General features: G+C 36.0%; 1 protein-coding gene across 3 annotated transcripts in view; it reads left to right on the forward strand.

Annotated features, from left to right (window-relative positions):
* Positions 1 to 1,827: 1,827 nt before the first annotated feature.
* The window catches only part of LOC127789647 (L-type lectin-domain containing receptor kinase IV.1-like), a 40,278-nt gene continuing 19,777 nt past the window's right edge, over positions 1,828 to 22,328 (forward strand). The window contains exons 1-2 of one of the 3 annotated variants that reach the window (XM_052318587.1): positions 1,828 to 3,361; positions 3,430 to 3,727. In XM_052318587.1, coding sequence (XP_052174547.1) covers positions 1,836 to 3,361; positions 3,430 to 3,727 — 1,824 coding nt within the window. In that variant the 5' untranslated portion in view covers positions 1,828 to 1,835. Of the gene's footprint in view, positions 3,362 to 3,429; positions 3,905 to 22,328 lie in introns of those variants that run through there. The other 2 variants (XM_052318589.1, XM_052318586.1) reach the window with 2 other exon arrangements.

Below are 22,328 nucleotides of genomic sequence, written 5' to 3' on the forward strand. Positions count from 1 at the left end.
ATTATATTTTTAAGACTAATATATAATTTTTTTAATATTAATTAAAAATTTAATTCATAAATTTATTATAATTATACCTTCCCTACATGGCAAGGGTGAACACTAGTTATAGTTTAAATCCACTCAGTTTTCGTTTCAGCTTGGGATTTAAGAAGCTTCCAAATGAATTAGTAGAAGGAAAATGCCATTTGTATAGAAAATTTTTTACAGAATACTTACAGGGATGATATATCGCGATTTTTGACATCAAAATATCGCGATATTTCGCGATATTTTGATCCCTGTTCATCCCCTTCTCCCTCTCCCCCCTTCCCTCGCCGCTACAACCTCATCCGCCGTCGTTCTTCGCCTCCATTTGCTCCCACCTCGGCTCGCCTCGCCGTCGCCTCGCCTCACCGCTGCAACCTCCACCGCCTTTGCTTCCTCGCCCCGTTGCCTTTGTTGTCTCATCGCGTCGCCTCAGCCGCCTCGCCTCGCCGCTATCGTCGCTTGTCGTTGCCGCTGTTGCCGATGGTGTGAGAGGGAGAGCGAGAGAGAGACAGAGGGAGAGGGAGATGCTATTGGGCACTTGGGTCATTAATTGCAGGGGTAAAATAGATATTTTGATTCTTCTGTAAATTATTCTGTAATATACATTCTATACAAATAGCATGATCCTTAGTAGAAAGCTGTGAGAGCCGAGTTGTGTTGTTAGTACAGAAGCATTCTTACAGAATGCTTTACAGGGGTATTAAAATGACCATTTACCCCTCTGATGAACGACCAAATGACCCAAAAGCCCCAAACCCAAAAGACCTAAAACTCATTCTCTCCCTTTGTCTCTCTCTCGCTCTCCCTCTCGCAGACACAGCCCCAACCCTCCGATCACCCGTCTGTCTCTCTCCGAACATCGTATCCCCAGTCGAAAGTCGTCGAGGCCTCGCTTGGTAGATGCAAGAAGAGTCATTCGACTGGATTGTCATCGAAGAGATGGAAGTTCTGGGATTTGTTTCGGTGAAGCAACAGCGAAGGAAAGGACGCCTTCGTGTTCTTGACTTCGAAGAATAGAGACCAGAAGGCTGATAAACTCGAGAGAACTGAGGTTCCCAAGTAAAGGCGAAACTCCGTCGACGGCTTTCGGGAAGACGAAGGCGAAGGGACTCGCCGTTGATGGGGAAAAGGCGTCTTCATCCGCTCACGAAGTGTTCTACGTACAGAATCGAGCTTCGAAAGAAGGAGACAATAGAAAATCGTATCTCTGGTACAGGCAAGACCATGTTGGCTTCTTTGCGAACGTCAATGGATTGGGAAGAACCTTCCCTCCGTTCTGAACATACTCCATTTTTGCTCTGTTGGAGTCTATACATACACATACATATAACATATATATGCCATATTTACAAATCCATATCCAATCGCTACTTCTCTTTTCTCTTTAAATAATCTGTTGTACAATTATTTCTTAGATTAATTAAGAGTGTATCTTAAGACAGTCGATGATAGTAGTTGATCGATCATCATACTAAAACAGCTTCTCCTGCTTCATTTCTTACAAATTATAGTTTTGTTCCGTCTCTTTTCTTCTCTCTTTTCACTTAGACTAGATTTACCAGAGACGAGATATCGCGATAAATTGCTTTACTTTACAGCCGAGATATCGCTAATTTCTCGCGATATCTCGCCCCTATAAAGCATCCTGTAAGAAAGCTTCTGTACAAATAGTACAACTCGTGAGAGCCACAGGTACATGCATCAAGCAAATTAATTAATTAATTAATTATTAGTAATTGTTAAACGTAATTAGTAATCGTTAAATAGATAGAGATGGGGAGTTGCCCGCAGTCACAGCCACAGCCATGCTACTCAAGCTTCTGGTCCTTCTTCTTCCCTTGCTCCCCCAATCTGCGACCGCCGATGACTCCCACTTTGCCTTCAACGCCTTCAAGTTGGCCAACCTGACCCTCGACGGCTTAGCCAAGTTCACTCCCGGCGGCCTCTTGGCCCTCACCAACGGCACCATACAGAAAACAGGCCACGCCTTCTACCCAAGCCCCATCCACTTCAAGAACTCGCCCACCGGCTTAGCTCTCTCCTTCTCCACCACCTTCGTCTTCGGCATCATTCCCCAGGACCCCACTATCAGCGGCCATGGAATTGTCTTCGTTGTCGCTCCGCAACGCGGGCTTCCCGCCGGCTTTCCCAGCCAGTACCTTGGCCTATTCAATGAGGTCAACGATGGCAAGGAGACCAATCGTGTTGTGGCGGTGGAGCTCGACACGATTTACAACAGCGAACTCAAAGATCTGAATGACAACCATGTCGGAATTGATATCAATGGACTGGAATCAGTCGAAGCCAAGCCAGCGGGCTATTACGTCGAAAAAACCCACCAGTTTCAGAACCTGAGCCTGATCAGCGGCAAAGCGATGCAAGTCTGGGTGGAGTACGGTGGCTCGGAGAAGAAAATGGACGTCACAATCGCTCCGGTCGGTGTTGAAAAGCCGTCAAAGCCACTTCTGTCTTTGTCTCGAGACCTTTCTCCAATCATAAACCAGACCATGTACGTCGGCTTCTCCTCCTCCACCGGCACATTCGTCACATCCCACTATATTCTCGGCTGGAGTTTCAAGATCAACGGCGAGGCTGAACAACTTGATCTTTCTGAGCTTCCGAAGCTTCCACGAATGGCACCCAAGAAGACATCCAAGTTTTTGACAGTTGGGTTGCCTTTGATTTCCTTGGCTTCGGTGTACGCCGCTATTTCCGGCTCGGTTTTCCTTCGGGAAAGGAGGAGAAAGTTCGCCGAAGTGGTGGAAGAATGGGAACGTGTCTATGGCACTCATAGATTCAAGTTCAAAGATCTATACATCGCCACTAAAGGATTCAGAGAGAAAGAGCTTCTCGGCAGTGGCGGATTTGGGAGGGTTTATAGAGGAGTATTACCAACTTCAAACCTTCAAATTGCAGTGAAAAGAATCTCCCATGAATCCAGGCAAGGAATGAGGGAATTTGTGGCCGAAATCGTCAGCATCGGCCGGCTCCGGCACCGGAACTTGGTCCCCCTCCTAGGCTACTGCCGGCGCAAAGGCGAGCTCCTTCTGGTCTATGATTACATGCCCAATGGAAGCCTTGACAAGTTTCTCTATGACCAACCAAAATTCACCCTCAATTGGCAACAAAGATTTGAGGTCATCAAGGGTGTGGCGTCTGGGCTGTTCTATCTACACGAGGAATGGGAGCAAGTGGTGATCCACAGAGATGTCAAGTCCAGTAATGTTTTACTAGACGGCGAACTGAACGGAAGATTGAGCGATTTTGGGCTTGCAAGATTACACGATCATGGAACTGGTCCTCAGACCACTAATGTCGTCGGAACTATCGGGTATTGCTGAATTAATGTTAATCACCGCTTTATCTAATGTCTTGTACTTACACATTTACATTGAACAGGTATATCGCGCCGGAGCACGCCAGAACCGGCAAGGCCTCGACAAGCACAGACGTGTACGCTTTTGGGGTGTTCCTGCTAGAGGTGGCCAGCGGGCGGCGCCCAATAGAGGCCAGCAGCATGGGAGGACATACAGTGTTGATTGATTGGGTATTCTCTTTATGGAGCGAAGGCGAGATTTTGCGAGCGGTGGATGCCAATTTGGGGGGCGAGTATGTGGTTGAGCAAGTGGAGTTAGTACTGAAGTCGGGGTTGCTGTGCTCGCACGGTGAGCCGGCGATGAGGCCGACGATGCGACAGGTGATGCGGTACTTAGAGGGAGATGTTGGACTGCCGGAGCTGGCATCGATCGGCATCTCGGCGACTGAACTCACGTTCTCAAGCCCAGAAAGATTCAATGACTTCGCTTTGTCACATCAGTCTTCCATGGACAAGGGGTCGTCTGTTGCGGAATCGCTTCTCTCTGGTGGTAGGTGATGCCGCCATTCATGGCTATTGGCTTGTGGTCTGTTTCCACTTGAAGTGACAACTTTTTGTCAGCTCTATATTGTTAATTCCCTGTAACTATCGTCTTGTATTGGAATCGTTGGGGTATGTTTCTACTAAATTTTGTTCGAAAATATTTGCTTTCAAAACTTTCCTTCCATTGACTTTCTATTTTTTTATTATTTACTTTTTTTAATTTATTAAAGATTATTTTTTAAAACGTTGTCAGCTCTATATTATTTTTTTATTATTTACTTTTCTCTTGTATTTGTTTTAATTTATTAAGATGTAGTCTTTGAGTGTACACTAATTTTCATAAATTAATCTAATTTAATTTATACCAAATATTAAATTGTTCAAACTTTTGATTCATTTTGAAATACTAAATTTTAAAAACATGAAAAATAACTTCGGGCATCCTAACCAAAAATCTTTAAAAATTCTTAAAATAAATTTTTAAATCACTACAACTCAAAATATAAACTTAAAGGTCTTTCATTTCCTTTAAAATTAAATAATGTCTTAAATAAAAATTTAGTTTGTATAATGGGTTTAACATATTTAATATACTTGATATCACAAAAATAAAATACATACATGTTTCTATTACGTCACATAAAAATATGCATAGTATTTATAAAATATGACATATCACAAAAATAGTGAAGTTTTTAAAATCTACACTTCAAAAACTTCATTTTTCCCTCGAATTGTTTGTCTCACCTAAAACGTTTGAATATTTTAAAAATATTTGAATAATAATAGTGTCATAGTAAGTTAATTAATGATAATGTACAAATTATATAAATGTTTTTTGTAATAAAAATTGTCTATTATTTTAGATTAAGTCGGTCATAGTTTTTGTAGCCACGAAAGGGACAGAATGGACAAAAAAGGGTACATTTCGCAAGAACTTGCCTGTTAATATAGGAAGATCTTCTTCCTCTTGGAGCCATTGATCTTAAAATGGCAGAGGAAAACCCAGAAACCAAGCTTCCTCAACAGCAACTATCTGTATGATCCAGATTCAAGTTACAACCACCCAACTATCTATATGATCAAGAGATTGTGATAGCTATATATAGGATGCTGCAATGCAAACTTCACTCATTCTAATTCCCTCTTCCTCTTCATTTTGCTGCTTCTGAGATTGATTATGTTAAAAGCAGGCATCTTCAAGAGGGGCAAATCCAATTGGCAATGGTATTCATCGACCTGTTCCATTGTGACAAAGTTACTGAACTCGAAGGGCAGCAACAGTAACAGCACCATCGTCGAGCTGTTAAGTTTTGAGTTGGGTGAACCAGCTTCTCTTCCATTATCTTATCACACTTGATCAAATAATCCTAGATTTAAAAGCAGAAGAAATTAAACATCTAAGCAAGATTTCAACATCAACCAACCATCATGGAATTTACCTGCAAAATTTCAGTTGTTCGAACATCACGAATACTTTTGAGTCGAAGAGAATTCAAGTGAGAGGCAGATTGAAGAAAGAGCTGGTATCCAGATTGAGGCAAGAAAGTTGCTTCTTTCTGCAGGCATGCGGCGAAAGCTAGTTGGTGATCTTCCTTAGTCGTGTCGAATGGGGTAATACTGATACTGCCATGTATGATGCATTGATTCTTTTATATATATATATATATGTATATATGTATGTGGACCGTACTAATCCATTGAGCTAGAGCTCACGGCTTGGGATTGAGCCCGGCCCCTAGATCAGATCTTAGCCCAAAAAGCTCATATAACCTTCCCATCTAATTAATTTGAGATCCCGACACCAATAACAAATTCTTTCAATTTTGAGCAACTCGCACGCTGATTCTCATTAGCCCATAATCTTCATCGAATTCGAGATTCTCGAAAATGATCCTTATCACTATCTTGTATCTTGGCCCTCCATCCTCTCGCAATAACTGACAACATGCAAGGCACTTTCATTTTTATAAAAACGATTATGATTAATTATAGGTCAATGTATGTTCTTTACAAACTTTATCCACACTCTGTTATCTTGAAATCTCATTAATTTGAGTGTCGGAGTGCTTGCAAATACTAGTCATCCTCTCAAATTGCGACATTCTACCGCTATTGCAACCAATTTTATTAACCTTGTTGGGACAGAAAGAACACTATATATGTGTATGTTCATAGAAGTATGTCACCCTTTGTGATTTATAGTATTTTTTAGAATATTTCTTGTATTTTAAAATTGACTTTTAAAGTCTATAGTTTTTCAGCGTGGACCTCCTTTTTAATTTTTAAATGTTAATAATCTCTATTATAAATTATAAAATGACTTAATTTTATTAGGGATACTCTTGATAAAATTAAAATAACCTATAGTTAAATTACATTTAATTAAATTTATATAAAAAAAGAAAAGACAAACAACATGTGATCTATATACATACATATATATATGTATATAGATCAAATTAGAGGTTAGGGTTTTCTGTAATTTACCCATACACACACATATATTGCCGTAACAATGGATGAAGACTAGGCTCCATACACAAGCTTTATAAGCCAGCAACAATCAGAAGAGTTACACAACCTTCAGCTGGCAAATACAACAACAAAATAAGCAGACGGGTAACCATCAACTTCTACTTGGCTCTGCAAAGGGCAGAGTCGGCCAGGGAAGCGCAAAATCTGCATGTGAAGAATTATTGACTACTTACCAGGAGGGGAGAGAAAGATGGAAACTCGGTCCAGTGCCTTATGTCATCTTCTGACCTGAAAACAATGCGGAGATGAGGGAAAAGGCTTTCCCACTATATCATCAATAATCGACTCTGGTTTATCATCTTAGTTTGAAAATAAATGATTTCCGTGCCAACGAAAAGAAAAAGAACATACGTTGCCTCCCATTTCCCAGTGAAGAATGTATAATTCTTGGTGTCCACAATTTCCCCCTCCCAGAAGGTCACAACCTGAAAATCTCACAACCAACAGAGGCAATGAGTGCTCAATGAAGTTCGCAAAGTAACAGTGAAACTTTGGTTGGATGGTTAAATTACAGGGCATCTCGACAAAAGATGCTGCAACTAAGCAAACAAGCAGTTGAATGCATCCAAAGTACACTATTTCGATATTGGAAATTTATAGGATTTTCTCTCCTACCTGAAAGACTAGGTGCAGCAAGTCAAAATAAGTGATGATGTATCACTCAAGATGATATTACTTGAGACGTTTTAGGCGGGATAGTACTTGAGCAAATTGAAATGCCATGCAAAGTCCTCTAGGCTCCAGTAACACGAAAATGAGGGGGAAAGGCACATGACACACATGGATGCATAAAGCATGGCTCTTTATTACATGGCATTGCTAAATTATAAACCGCAAAGGCTCTGCTGTTCTATGGCATTGCTGTTTTATAAACCCCAGAGAAATCTTCTTTTTGTCACAGGCAAAAAATATATTCTTGTAGGTTGATCTATCTCCACAAGTACGGCTGTTAGTGGAAAATAACTGCAAAATAGAGAGTTAGTGCAAATCAAAATCGAAAACCAGATTTAACTGAAATTAAAGAATATGAACAACAGTAAGTAAAATTTCCTGTTAAATCGTTCAAGACTCAGATCTGATATGTCCGTTCACCACTTTGATAACGCCAACGAATAGGGATTGCAAAGCCACAAAGAAGCCCCCAAATCAAAAGCCTAGAAAACCCCAACACCTCTTGGCCGAGCAAAACAAAGCACTCTCTCCCCCAATCGATCAAAACCACACAAAATAGGTCACCACACAAGGTAGATCGGTCACAAAGACGATGGGTTAAAAGCATAAAGCCAAGAGAAAAAACTTATCCGTAAAAAAGTCCTAAGTCTCGAATATGTAGATGTTGAGATCAGCATCGAAGGATTGTCCTTTACACACAAGGAAAGGTGGCTGCAAGAAATGAAATGATAGATCAATTCACAAAAGGCAAAAAGTCCCAATCACAATTAGTCGAAAATGGGCTATCAAATAAATAGTGATGGATTTGGGTTCTTCAATCCCAGGACAAAACCTATGAAAATAAAAATCCACCCAAAAAATAGTTATCGCCTTGGATCTCATTAAAAAACACAAACCCAACAACAACTTCAACGAAGAAATTTACACTTCCAACTAAAAACCAAGAATAATCAAAACCCTGATAGGTATCTACCTAAAAACACATTGATGAATCATTAACACATGCCCAAGGATTCTCATAGGTATCTACCTAAAAACACATTGATGAATCATTAACACATGCCCAAGGATCCTCAAACTGAACATGCTCAGAACAAAGAAATATAGAATTACCTGAGTTAAAAAAAAAAAAAAAACATTGAAAGGCTGTATAAGTTTGACTAACAGGGAAGAATAATCACAGAAAATTAAAAAAAAATAACTGGTATTATTTTTTTTTAAAAAAAGAAAAGAATGTTCTGTTCTCATAATTCATATGTCCCACCCAATCACATTGATAAAACTGAAAGCTTCACCAGCACTGACTGTCATGCACTTATACTTATCAGATGTAGGACACTCATGTTGGGTTGAAACAAAACAACCACTCCTTAGCACCAAAAAAAGAAATGAAAAAATAAATAAATAAAACCCCACTGCTCTAGAATTTTATTGTTAATTGCAGTTTGCAATAGTATTGACAGCCTTATAGATCTAATGGCATTCCAGAAGTTTGCTTCCAGTTGCTGTACTATATACCAATGTTTACGTACCATAAAATAAATGGGTGTAATCCACAGCAAAAACAAATAAATGGATGTAAGGGTAATCCATTATCCTAACAGAAACAAAAGCGGCTTACTGGTGTGTCGGCCATAGGAACATTAAGAGCTTCCATGGTGCCACAAAGATAACCATGATCAAGGTCACAGCCCTGGATTCGTACATTAACTCTCCATGCTTCATCCTTGTGTAGACTAGAAACATTCTGTGTTCCAGAGAATGCCTGTAACATAGTAATTTTAGTGCAAGTTCTTTTCAACAGGAGTATAGAGGTAGATGCAGGAGCTTTTACTAGTGACAAAGAAACACATTTGGGAACCGTAGATTTGCCAAGAAAAACAGCATCTAAATAAGTAAATAGTACTTGGAATGGCCTCAAGAAGTACCTTATATAGAGATCAAGAAGGAAAACAAGTAGAAATTCACCTGTGCAACACTCAAAAGGGTACAAGCTGGGGGCGAAGTGTTGCCAAGACTTGCACCTTCAGAGTGAATAATGATAGCATTATTAGAATTTCAGGAACCAATATTTAGAAGAAGGTTCCAACAGTAAGCTAAACCACAACATGCAGATGAATCCCTCTAAATTATGAAAATCAATTTAAACACAATATGTTTTCTAAGAACCTGAAAAGGATCATGGAACAAACAGATCAAGTTAGAAGGCTTAGTGTGCAATGAAAAAATAAACTGCTGTTCTGGATGAATGTGGTAGTAAGATTACATTGATGGTGAATGCTTTAAGTATTAAGCAAAGTACTCAACTTCTGGTCCTTTTTTTTCAATGGTAATCAGCACATATTCCTGCTAGTTTACCTACTTAGGATTCCAACAGCTGATTGCTAAAAGATACCATAAAGATTAAGTTGAAAGACCAGAATTCAATTTTCAGCATGGGATTTTTTTCACTGATTAGCAAATTTCAGTATATGATGTTAGATATATATATAGATGATCTAACATACTACAAACACCAAAAATAGTATTTAGAACAATGCGAAAAATAGATAAAATTACCTCCAGCTATTGTCGTTTTCTTCAGTTTTGATATTGGATCTTCCAAACTCTCAAACATCCCAAGTGATGGTGTATGATGAAGAGAATGGATGATTAAGCTTAAGGACCAAAATCATGAATTTATATTACATTCTCTCATAAAAAATATACATATTTTACCACTTAACAACTCAATCAATAAGTATAATCATGGGAACATAATCATGAAAACTGTTGGGCCATAGAAATGTAAACAATTCCTTTACAACCCACAACCATAATAATGGAAAAACATTTGGGCCATCTTAAGGAACTTTATATTCTCCTACTTGGTCCAAATGTTTAACCTGATGTCTTAACTTAATCTTATTGATTGTCATTTCTTAATAAATAAATACATGAATCATGGTGGTAAGTCCTCTAACAATGAGTATTACCTTTCATGTATTACGATGCATTTGGTTTCTCAAGAATTATACTTCATGTGACAACATTACCTAATGAATAAATCCTATGTTTATTCTTGGTCCTCTACAGATGTGTTTTTCTCAAATAAATTAAGGTCCACATGAATATGAGAAAACATCACAATAAATAAGAGTTTCATCCATATACCAAATGTATACAATTATACAGTGGAACCAAGTCCCATCTTGTCAACATGAACCTTGAATTTCAATGGTGTGGCATGCCTTTAGTTAAAGGATCAGCAATCATCAACTCAGTACTGACATATTCAATGACCACTTTCTTTTCTTTAACACGTTCCCTCCCGGCTAAGTACTTAATGTCGATGTGTTTACTTCGACTTCCACTTTTGTTATTCTTAGTCATAAAGACAACAGCTGAATTGTAAAAGAAAACTCTTAATGGCTTAGAAATGAAATCCATAATCTTAAGCCCAGATATGAAACTCTTGATCCATACACCCTGCGAAGTAGCCTCAAAACAAAAGATAAACACAGCCTCCATAGTAGAAGTAGCAGTCAATGTCTTCTTGACACTCTTCCATGATATAGCTCCACTGGCCATCATAAAAATATATCCTGATGTTGATTTACGAGAATCAATGCAGCCAGTAAAGTCAAAATCTGAGTAGCCAATCACTTACAAATTATCTGTCCGTCTATACATAAGTATATAGTCCTTAGTCCCTTGAAGGTACCTTAGTACTTTCTTTGCAACTCTCCAGTGGTCCATACCTGGATTACTCTGATATCGTCCTAACATTCCTACAACAAATGTAATATCAAGCCTTATGCAGACCTAAGCTTACATCAAGCTTCCGACAACAAAAGCATATGGAATGTTCTTCATTTGTTCCCTTTCAAAATCGTTCTTCGGGTATTGGTTCAAATTGAACCTATTACCCTTCACAATAGGAGCTACACTTGGTGAGCAATCCTTCATCCGAAATCTCCCTAAAACTTTATTGATATAGGTTTCCTGAGATAGACCCAAGATGCCTTGAAATCTGTCTCTATGGATCTTAATGCCAAAGACATAAAATGCCTTACCCATATCCCTCATATCAAAATTTTTAAAGAGGAAATGTTTTACCTCATGTAGCAAACCCTTATCATTGGTTGCAAGCAAAATGTCATCAACGTATAAAACAAGAAAACAAATCTTACTCTCACTAACGTTTTGGTATATACATTGATCCATGGAGTTTTTAACAAATCCAAATGAAGAAATTACCTCATGAAATTTAAAATACCATTGACGAGACGCTTGTTTTAGGCCGTATATGGATTTCTTGAGCTTGCAAACCAAATGCTCACTATCACTAGAGAGGAATCCTTTAGGTTGTTTCATATAAACCTCCTCCTTTAGATCTCCATTGAGAAAAGTCATTTTCACATCCATTTGTTACAACTCAAGGTCAAAATGAGCTACTAATGCCAAAATAACGCGTAAGGAATCTTTCTTAGATACAGGAGAAAAGGTGTATGTGTAATCGATTCCTTCCTTGTGAGTAATTCCTTAGCAACGAGTCTTGCCTTGTATCTCTCAATGTTGCCTAATGAGTCCTTCTTAGTCTTAAAGACCCATTTACAGCCAATGGCTTTTGCATCATGAGGTAACTCAACAAGATCCCAGACTCCGTTACTCTTCATAAAACTCACTCCTATTTCATGGCATTACACCATAATTCTGACTCGTTTTGTAACGTCCCGTTTTCCCAGAACGTGCATTATCTCGAGATTTCGGGATTTTTTTTTTTTTTTCAACATCATACACACAACATAAGTCTCTCGATATACATACCCTCATCATAATCATTTCCCGACAATCCCAATTATACCTTCTCAGCATATCAAAATTTAAAAATTAATAGACTAAGACAGGTATTATCAATCACATTAGCGGAAGCAAGATCGAAATCTCGATAATATATAACCGACAAATTCCTTTTACAATTAAATAACCAAATCGATGTTTCACATGAAAATATCAAAATATTACATAACCTCTGAACATCGTAATCATAGATAAAAACCTACGAAAACTAAACATGGCAGTTACATCTCGACGACATCCTTTCCCTTGGCGCCACTGGTTTCACCTGGAACGTTTGAATATTCCAGGGACATAATCTAAATTAGATGCTGAATCATCTAAATAAGAGTTCAAAAACATTTTCATGAGGATATGCAAAATCACATATAAAACCGATAAATCCTAACATGCCCCAGCCTAAGAGAATCCCACACAGCACTTAACCCTAACCAGGAAAAATGCAATCTCTCTAAAGGTGACATGACCACACCAACCCATTGGCAAACCAATCATGCTTAAGAGGGACAACCTCGACATATGAACCTGAGAATCACTCCATTGTCATTGTTAGGCATTACGTTCTTACTCAAAAGCATTTAACCCAACGTAACCCTAGCCCTAAGAGTGTCACATCAGCACTATCCCTAGAAATCAACGACACCTCGGTATTAATGCTATTGCTCAAAGGAACCTGGGGTGGTGTCCATTCTCAGCCTCGCCACTTGAACCAACAACCAGGGTGGTGTCCACTCTCAGCCCCGCCACTTGAGTACCGTAGGGTAAAGTCCGTCTCAGCCCCGTCCCAAGTGGGTCACATAGCATTAACCCTTGGCATGCATCCTGAGTGCTGTCACTCGAGGCTACGTCATAGGTTAACAACCCAGGTCCCACATGGACAACACATAACATGCCAATGCCGAAAATCATAACATGCATGACATAAAATCAACATCTCAATGTATGTAATTTACCGTACGAAATTTAATACATGTGTAAATAATCATTTGGAAAACCATCAATAACCTTAGCCATGGGGATGAACACTCATAGTAAACATTCACATGCCATAAACAAGTTTTTTGATAGAACCACTCACCTTGGATGCGACTTGATTTCCTCGAAAAGCGCTACACTCCTCGATTTGCGTGCCCACCTCGAACTTCGTACGAGTCACTTCACCTTAAGCTTCAAGGCACCCTAAGCATCATATTTGTTTATAAAAGCATATCAATATCTATTTTCTCCAATTTTCTTCTTATTTCCTCTATATTTCTCTTCAAAAATTCAAATACATACTTACTCAAGGTTTTTCCTCGTTTTTTCTTCACAATAATCCATAAATCAATATTCCATTACTTTTAAAATTTTCTGAAAATTTTCCTATACTTCCTCCTATTTTTCCTAAGCCTTATTTCCTTTTGAAAATTACAAAATGACCATTTCCTCCAACATTTTTCAAAATTTTCTTCCACCATAATTCCTAATTTATTTTTCTCAAAATAATAAAAAAAATTCCAAAAATACCTGGGCCTTCACGCGCCCTCACGCGCGGGCGAGTGGCTGGAGGATTTGGCTGGCGCGTGACAGTCACGCACCGATCATCTTCTTTCTTTTTCCAGTCGCCGGTGATGCTTCAATGCTTGATTTTCTTACATCGATCAAAAGCCCATCTCTAATCTATCCAGATGCCACCGGTTTCAAGCCGAAAGGCCACCGGAAGGCTAGTTACAGGTCGCGGTAGGCGGACCGCCTCGCTTTTCCGGCCACCCTCGAAACACCTTCAAACCACCTCGAAAATTCACCAAACTTTCCAGAAACGCTCTTCTGGCCTCAAGGATCAAAAACCCTTTATTGGCTTCCCTCGATTCGCCCTCAAAATCGAGCAATTTGATGCTCCAAATTCGGCCAAAACCCTTGGCTATTTATAGGCCAAAACTCACCACCACGTGACCAATTTTCAGCCAAAACTTCTCCCACACGCCTCCTGGACAGTCCTTGGCCATGCCCTGACGAGATTTGCTACCCAAATCTCTGGATTTTCAGGCCAAAATCACGGCCAAATCTGCCATGCTTTGGCAGGTTTTCAAAAATTACAGTTTAGCCCCTTAAAAACTTCCTTTTGCATTTTGGTCCTTATCCTTAAGCCCCTGATCTTCCCAACACCATCACTAAGACCCTCAAGATTTGTACTTCTTAGGGTCCGAGGTACTCTCTTCGATTGATTTGGCGATTTATTTCACTTTTACACCCACTTTTCGGTATTTTAAATTCATCTAAACTACACGGTAACCTCATACAAATATGAGGTATTACACTTTAAAACTCATGGCCTGTGAAAATAACTCAAGATCATTTTCGGTTTCAATGCTGTAGTCAGATTCTTGTAGGTACACTATATAATCACTAAGGATTGCTAACCTCTTAGTTCTAGTGGATTCTCTTTAATGTTGTATCAACATCTTCCTGATAAGCTTGTGATTTAGCTGGTTGTTCAAGAGGTACTAGTAATTCTTGAACTACTTGATCCACTGGAATGTTGCCAACAGCTTGTGGAACTTCATTGATTGGTTGTTCAACACCAGTTGGAACTTGAGGGGTGTTGTGAACTATATCCAATCTATCATTTGAGGTGGAAGGTTGAAATTCTAAATGATCATGTTTAGGAATTTCATTCCTAATATGATCACTCTCACTGATCAAGTCATTCTCAAGAAACTTGGCATTTCTTGATTCCATAATCCTAATGTTGTGAGATGGACAGTAAAATCTGTATCCTTTAGACCTTTTGACATATCCAATGAAAAACCCACTAATGGTCCTCGAGTCCAGCTTCTTCTCTTGTGAATTATAAATTCTCACTTCATACAGGCATCCCCAAAGGCGCATATGTCGTAAACTCGATTTCCAGCCTTTCCATAATTCAAATGGTGTCTTTGAAACAACCTTGGTTGGAACCCGATTTAATATATACACAGCCGTCTTTAGTGCTTCAGTCTACAAGGATTTAGGAAGATTGGAGCTGCTAAGCATACTTTGCACCATGTCTAATAATGTTTCATTTTTTCTTTCTGTCACACCATTCTGGTTTGGTGAACCAGGCATAGTGTATTGAGCAACTATTCCATGCTCTTGAAGAAATTTAGCGAATGGACCAGGTACTTGTCCATCATTAGTGTATCTACCATAATATTCTTCATCCATGTCTGATCTCACGATTTTCATTTGTTTCCCACATTGTTTCTCTACTTTAGCTTTAAAGATCTCAAATGCATCTAATGTTTCTCTTTTGTTATGAAGCAAGTAGAGATACATATATCGTGAGTAATCATCAATAAAGGTGATAAAAATCTGATCATGTGAGACAATGTTTGGACTATATATATCAGTATGTATGATTTCTAATATGTCTGAACTCCTATTGGCACCTTTCTTAGACTTGTTGGTCTGCTTTCCCTTAATGCAGTCCACACATGTTTCAAAATTAGTAAAATCTAGAGTACTAAGTGCCCTATCTTTTATTAATCTCTTAATTCTCTCTATGGAGATATATCCTAATCTTCGGTGCCATAATATAGATGAGTCATCGTTAATAATACACCTTTTAGTACCAGTATGAACATGCATTGAACAGTAAGTGGTATTGTCTTGTAAATTAATACGATAAAGACCATCAGACAAAATACCATTCCCAACACAATGAGAGTTATAAAACAAACTGAATGATGTGTCTGAAAATTTTAAGGAATATGCGAAAGGCACAAGTCTAGAAACTAAAATCAAGTTTCGTGAAAAACTTGGAACATAGAAGGTCCTATCTAATTTTAAAATAAAACCACCTCTTAAAGTTAAAACACACGTCCCTATAGCCTCCACATGTGAGCCCATCTTTTTTCCGGATAAGATGCTTTGCTCACTTCCCACTGTCTTCCTTAGGTTTTGCATACTCTGCAAGGAGTTTGCAATACAGATTGTAAAGCCAGAGTCAATCCACCAAGTGTTAATATTAACATTAACCATATTAGATTCATAACAAACAAACGAGGTTGGATTATCTTTATCCTCAAGCCATTTCTTGAATTTAGCATAGTCATTCTTCATGTGTCCCTTCTTCTTACAGAAGAAATACTTGGACTCCTTTTTAATATCAGTCTGGGGTGGTATTTTACCCTTCTCTTTCTGATTGGCATGAGATTTGCCTTTCCCCCGTGTTATAGTCAGCATTGCGCTTTCACCATGCTCTATCACAAGCCTACCTTCATCTTGAACACACATGGTCATTAATTCATTAATCGACCACTTATCCTTATGAGTGTTGTATGAGATTTTGAATGGCCCGTATTGTGATGGGAGAGTGTTCAAGATATAGTGCACCAGAAATGAATCAGACATTGTAACCTCGAGTTTCTTAAGTTGAGCCGGAATGTCCCTCATCTGCATGATGTGCTCACGCACACCTTTCAGACTGGTAAGCCTTAAGGATGAGAACTTCATAATTAGGGTGCTTGCCAGTGCCTTATCTGAAGTGATGAATTGATCATCAATGGCTTTCAGCAAGTCTCAAACTTTTTATGCTGATCAACAGAACCACGTATACTAGCCGAAATTTTAGTCTTAATGAACATCACGCTGAGGCGATTAAATCACTCCCATCGTTCATAAAGCGTGATGTCCGCTGTAGTGCTGGTATCAGTGATTACTGGTGGCTCGTCTTTCCTAATAGCATAATCAATGTCCATCCACCCTAAATAAAGAAGAATTCTCTCCTTCCATATCTTAAAATTATCACCCATTAATTTAGGAATATCGCAACGAATATTAGAGAAATTAGCAAGTTGTGAAGCTGCATAAATATCATAAATGTTTATGTCAAAATTTGAGGTCTAATTAAATAAATTGTATGTGTTTTACCAATGTAAATTATACATGAATGAATCTAATAACATAAAAATTGCCTGTGGGCTAAATTTTTAATCCAAGCAGATTTATGTTTTTCTTAAGATAGAATTATCAAATTATGTATTCAATTCAAGATTTATGGGTACATTAATTCTATCAAAATAAACTTTATGATAAAACCATCAAATTATATACTAACTCATAATTCCTGTGGGAATATTATGAGAATAATTTGATATTTTATTCTAATTAATTATATAAATATAATAAAAGTTCATGTCTGATAAAATTTATTATATTAAGTATAATTAATTACAATTAATGTCTATGAATCTTTGTGTGATCCCAAATAAACATAATATATAATTTTATTTAATTAAGGGTGTTGTGGCTAATCCTTAATTAATTAAAATGATATGGATCACTAGACCTTTAAATATTATGCATAAAACTAAATTTTATGCAAATAATCTAAATTGCATGATTTAACTATCCACAATATGTTATCTCATGCATAAAAAATAATATTGCATAATTAAATCATAATATTATGCACATATTAATAATTTATGCTATAAATTGCATGATTTAACTATGCACAATATGTTATCTTATGCATAAAATATAATATTGCATAATTGAATCATAATATTATGCACATATTATTAATTTATGAACTCATTCAATATTTTGCATAAATTAATATGGACATAATAAATTAATTTATATAAATAATTGAAGTAAATAAATACAAAATTCTTTATTTTTATTTTAATAGAAATGAGCCATCAGCATATTTAATTCTGCAGGCCAATAATTAAAACATGCCCAAACCCGATAATTAAAAGAACAACCCATGAAAATAGGCCTAAACCCAATAATTAAAATAATAGCCCATGAAAACATGCCCAAAATTAAAATATCAATAGCAAAGCCCATCCCCACTTAATGGCCCACAGAAAAATAGCCCAGCCACTGATGAACAGTGTTATCTTCAATCTCCAGCCGAGTCATTTTCACATGGTTTCAACCTATTTTGAAGACCCAGTTATATCTCATGATTTCAGCCATAAAAATTGATGATTTAAATTTCAGAATGCTCACAAAATAACTTCCCAAAGATTTCTAAACTTAAATCATCGAAATATGTCACAATCGTGTAGATCTAATCAAAACTTCAACATATATTCTTGTTGAAAATTTTTTTTTTTTCCAGAAAGATATTTCCTTTTCCGATTCATGATACATCTAAACTTGCATAATATATATATCTCAGATTAGGAGACATAGAAAGATGCTCAAAGTAAAGCAAAACCTAACAACCATCATCATGAACTGAGAATAGACCTACAAAACAAATAACACAATCTGGAATTATAACCAATATTCAACATATAAATACAGATATTTGCAATATGTATGTATGTACCTATATATATAGATATACACACAAAAATATGTAGCAAATTCAGTTGAGAAGGTCTAAGTTCGCGAACTAGCATGTACTAACAAATCATGTATGATTTTGCCCCATTAAGTCAACATAATCCAGTTTGTCCCATTAACAAAGACCAACCAGTAAAGACTGTTTGGATGCCTAGAAAATTGTTGCGTGCTTTCACAACCGTGACTTCATCCACAATTAACTAAGGGTCCACAAGCCATAACTTCAAAACGAGAGTATACATGTTACAAATCTTTTGAAACATCTTTTGAATTGATCAGTTCTTCAGTTCAACTAATTGTTTTGAATTGATGACTAGGTCGCCTTCTTTCATCTTCTCCAACACAGACAGCCGCCAAGGAAGCCTCTTGAATTAAGTGGCCGAGTCAAGAAAGATTTTTAGTTGTGGTCAAATTATATTTATAAATTAAATTTTATTATTTTTATAATTTTATTTTTATTTAATTTTTAAGATACAAAATTTAAATTATTAAATTTGATAGTTATATGTATCTAGTTAGGGCCAAATTATAATTTTAATCCTGACTAAATTATTATTATTTATAATAATATATATAAAAAATTAAAAAAATTAAAAAGTCAACTGAGAACAAGGCCCATCTAGCCATAACATGGCTCCACCATTGCCCGAATTTCCACTCAATTGTGGATGTGTTATCAATTTTGAATAAGATAATGCTACTTGTCAATCAAATATTACTAAATATTACTTTTATAACATAACAACACCAAACAAACCTTAAATGTCAATCAAAATATTTAAATTGTATGTGTAGATAACATTTTGGATTATTAATGGGTTGTTATGCAAGACTTTAGCTTTTCCTTTCAAACTAATAAGTCTACGCTTACTCATGACTAAAACAAGAAATAATCTTATCCTAACTTGTACGCAAAGGGATGACTAGTGGATGACGACGACGTCGTTTCAAATGTTAGTGGTAGCATCATGAATAGATATAAAATCTTTTATATAACGATAATAACACCTTACCGTGTTGACGCGATATTTTAATTTAATAATAATAATATATTACATATTTATGATTAGTACCAATTATTAAAATATCAAGAATATTAAGATTTATATTTTTCATGACTCCTATTTCAATTAGGTTATAGATTTATATAAAGTGTTACGCTTTTAATAGGTACTTAATAAGATAAAATAATTGCAGCAATATTATTATGGTAGTATTTTTTTCTTTTTGTTCATAATTTTTTCTAATTTAGGTTTTTAACATAAAATTTTTATATTCATTTGTGTGTTTGATGGTTTAATCATAGTTATTTTTTATATTAAATTCGTATAAATTTAGTAGAGCTAGAAACTCAATTGTTCAAATATGTTTAAAGCCTAAATTCTAAACCCTAAACAATCATGAAAACAATCCAAATTGTTCAAAATCACTCTTGAAATGTCAAAGGGTCTTTTGCTTTTGTCCAATAAGATTCATTTGACTTTCTATATTCTCTAATAACACCTTAAAATCTGTAGTGTTCAAGAAAATGGATCCAAGGATTGGCTCAATGGGAAAAAAAAAAAAAGTCTAAAAGCCTATTGAAAAAAAAAATTCACAAAAACAAACTATAGGTGCTAAAAGCCATCTGATGATCGAGACTGAGGGATATCAGTCCGAGTGATCGAAAGACCTAAATAAGTGGCTTTCCAGAAACTTGCGAGAGACTGAAGTAAGAAACTTTGATCAAGTACCAGTGTGTCCAAGAGGTCAATGAGGTCACTTGAGATCTAATATGACTGAGAGATTGAGAAAGATTGAGCCAAATTTATCTGTGATGTGCTTGCCTATAAATTCGAAAGAGAGTTCGTAATGCCCGTCGAAAATTGTGATTCTCCCTCTATCTATCAATCTTCTCCTTTGCCAAAGGCATGCTCACACTTCTATTCAAATTATAACTCTACTTATTTTCTGTACTTCGAATACGAGACTAACTTAAGTATTTAAGGGTTCGTGTAAGACATTCACTTATGCCCTTAACTAGTTTTTTCCTTTGTAGATCTCCTGAAGACTACACCTAAGATATTGTCCCATTGACTAATCACTTACAAATTCATTGAGATACTCTGTTGCACAAAAAAAAAAAACAAAAAACAAAAAACAAAAATTATTATTGTATTTGATCAATAACAAAATCATTCTATCTCTGCTTAGCAATTCCCTGACGTTGGAACTAGGTGATAGAGTTGGTTAGTATACTGGTTGTACTAATTATTCAATAATGGCTTAATGTGACATTTTGACAAATAGATTGTATGAAATCTTCTAAACATTTAATTGAAATTGAAAGAAATAATTAGATTTCACACATAGCTAAAACCTAAACCGTAGATAAACACCTAAACTAATAAACTAAATTTCAGGCATAAGTTATAACTAGTTACTGTAAACTACAAATCACCTATGTTGCATGGAAACACCTCATAGGAGTCGTTTTCCCGTTTTTGAAACGTTTCCTATTCCCATTTCGGACCCTATTTATGTCTATTTTTTTAAAAAAATATTCGTTTCCACGTTTCCGTTTTTATTGGAAACGTTTCCCGTTTTCGTTTTCGTGCAACATAGCAAATCACTTAATAACAAGTTAAATTTTACATTACTACCCTTTACTAAATCACTTAACACAATGGAGATACATAATCTCTGATAATCGGATATACAACGTTAAATTCGATTGAACAATGGATTTTTTTTTGTTTAATTTTAAAATCAAATATAAAAATCTTAAAAACCAAGTCACAAGTTGCTCTATTGGCTGGCGACCATTATCAAAGGCTCCCTTACTGACATAAGGCGGCTGGTGGAAGTGGAAGTTTTCAGCCCCGTCCATATGATAATGGGATGCTATATTTGGGCCAAATTTTTATTTTTATTTTTGTATTTTTATGTTTTTTTGTAATTATTTAAATTTTTTAATATTTCAATTATGAATCTAATTTTTAAATCAATTTAACTCTTTGTACTTTAATTTTTTTGTGTAACAATTTAAAATTTTATTATTCCGATTATACTCATATACCTGTATTTTCAACTCAATTTAATCTTTGTATTTTCATGTGTAAAAAAATAAAATAAAATGAAATGATAATGTAAGAATCATCTTGTGCCTCACATGATAATTGATGAAAATATCTAAGTAATAATTATTTGGTATCTTACATGATAATTGAAATGAATATTTTATCTAATATGATGGTGTTAATTTAATGAGATAATTAAATGATTTAATAAAATAATTGATTATCTTAAAATTCAATTTAATTGGTTTAGAAGATATATATAATTCCTGAAGAGTCTTGATGGGAAACTACTTTTACTATTATAAATAGGGATTTGATCTTCTCCATATTTAACATAAAAAAATAAATTACAGTTATATTTACAAGAATTATATATATTTACAAGAGTTTCGAAACTATTATAAAAGTTTCAAAACTATTATATATGTACATAGCAAGTTGTATTTACAATTTCGAAACTCTTTTGAATAAGTTTCAAATGTTTTTCTAAGTATGCATGTTGTATTTCAAAACATCTATGATTTAAGTATTTGTTTCGAAACTACATAGTATGTTTCAAAACCTTTGTCTCTATCAGCAGAACATTTAAATAACTGAGATGCTTTTTGCTTTACACCTTTTCATTTTCGTTCAAAAGTTGTTCTTTAATTCAATCTCCATGTTCTGATAATTTAAATTCAAATTTGAAAGTGGAGAACAAAACAAAGTCATGGTAAGCATTAAACTTTGTCTCCTACTCATTCTTGTCTCTAAGTGCAAGTCCAACTAGAAAGACTGGATGTTTCAAAACATGAGAAGTATGTTTCGAAATCTTAATGTATTTTTGTGCTGTTTCGAAAACCAATAAGACACGTTTCGAAACCTTCTTTCAAATCTTGTCTCTAATGGCTATAATCAATCAAATCTCTATCTCTTAATATATATAGTAGGTCTTTGAAGACAAGTAGAGTATCCTTACAGGCACATACACGAGAATACACATACAAGACACACAAGATACATACACA

The sequence above is a fragment of the Diospyros lotus genome, chromosome 14, assembly GCF_014633365.1.
Source record: "Diospyros lotus cultivar Yz01 chromosome 14, ASM1463336v1, whole genome shotgun sequence".
NCBI classification, from domain to species: domain Eukaryota; kingdom Viridiplantae; phylum Streptophyta; class Magnoliopsida; order Ericales; family Ebenaceae; genus Diospyros; species Diospyros lotus.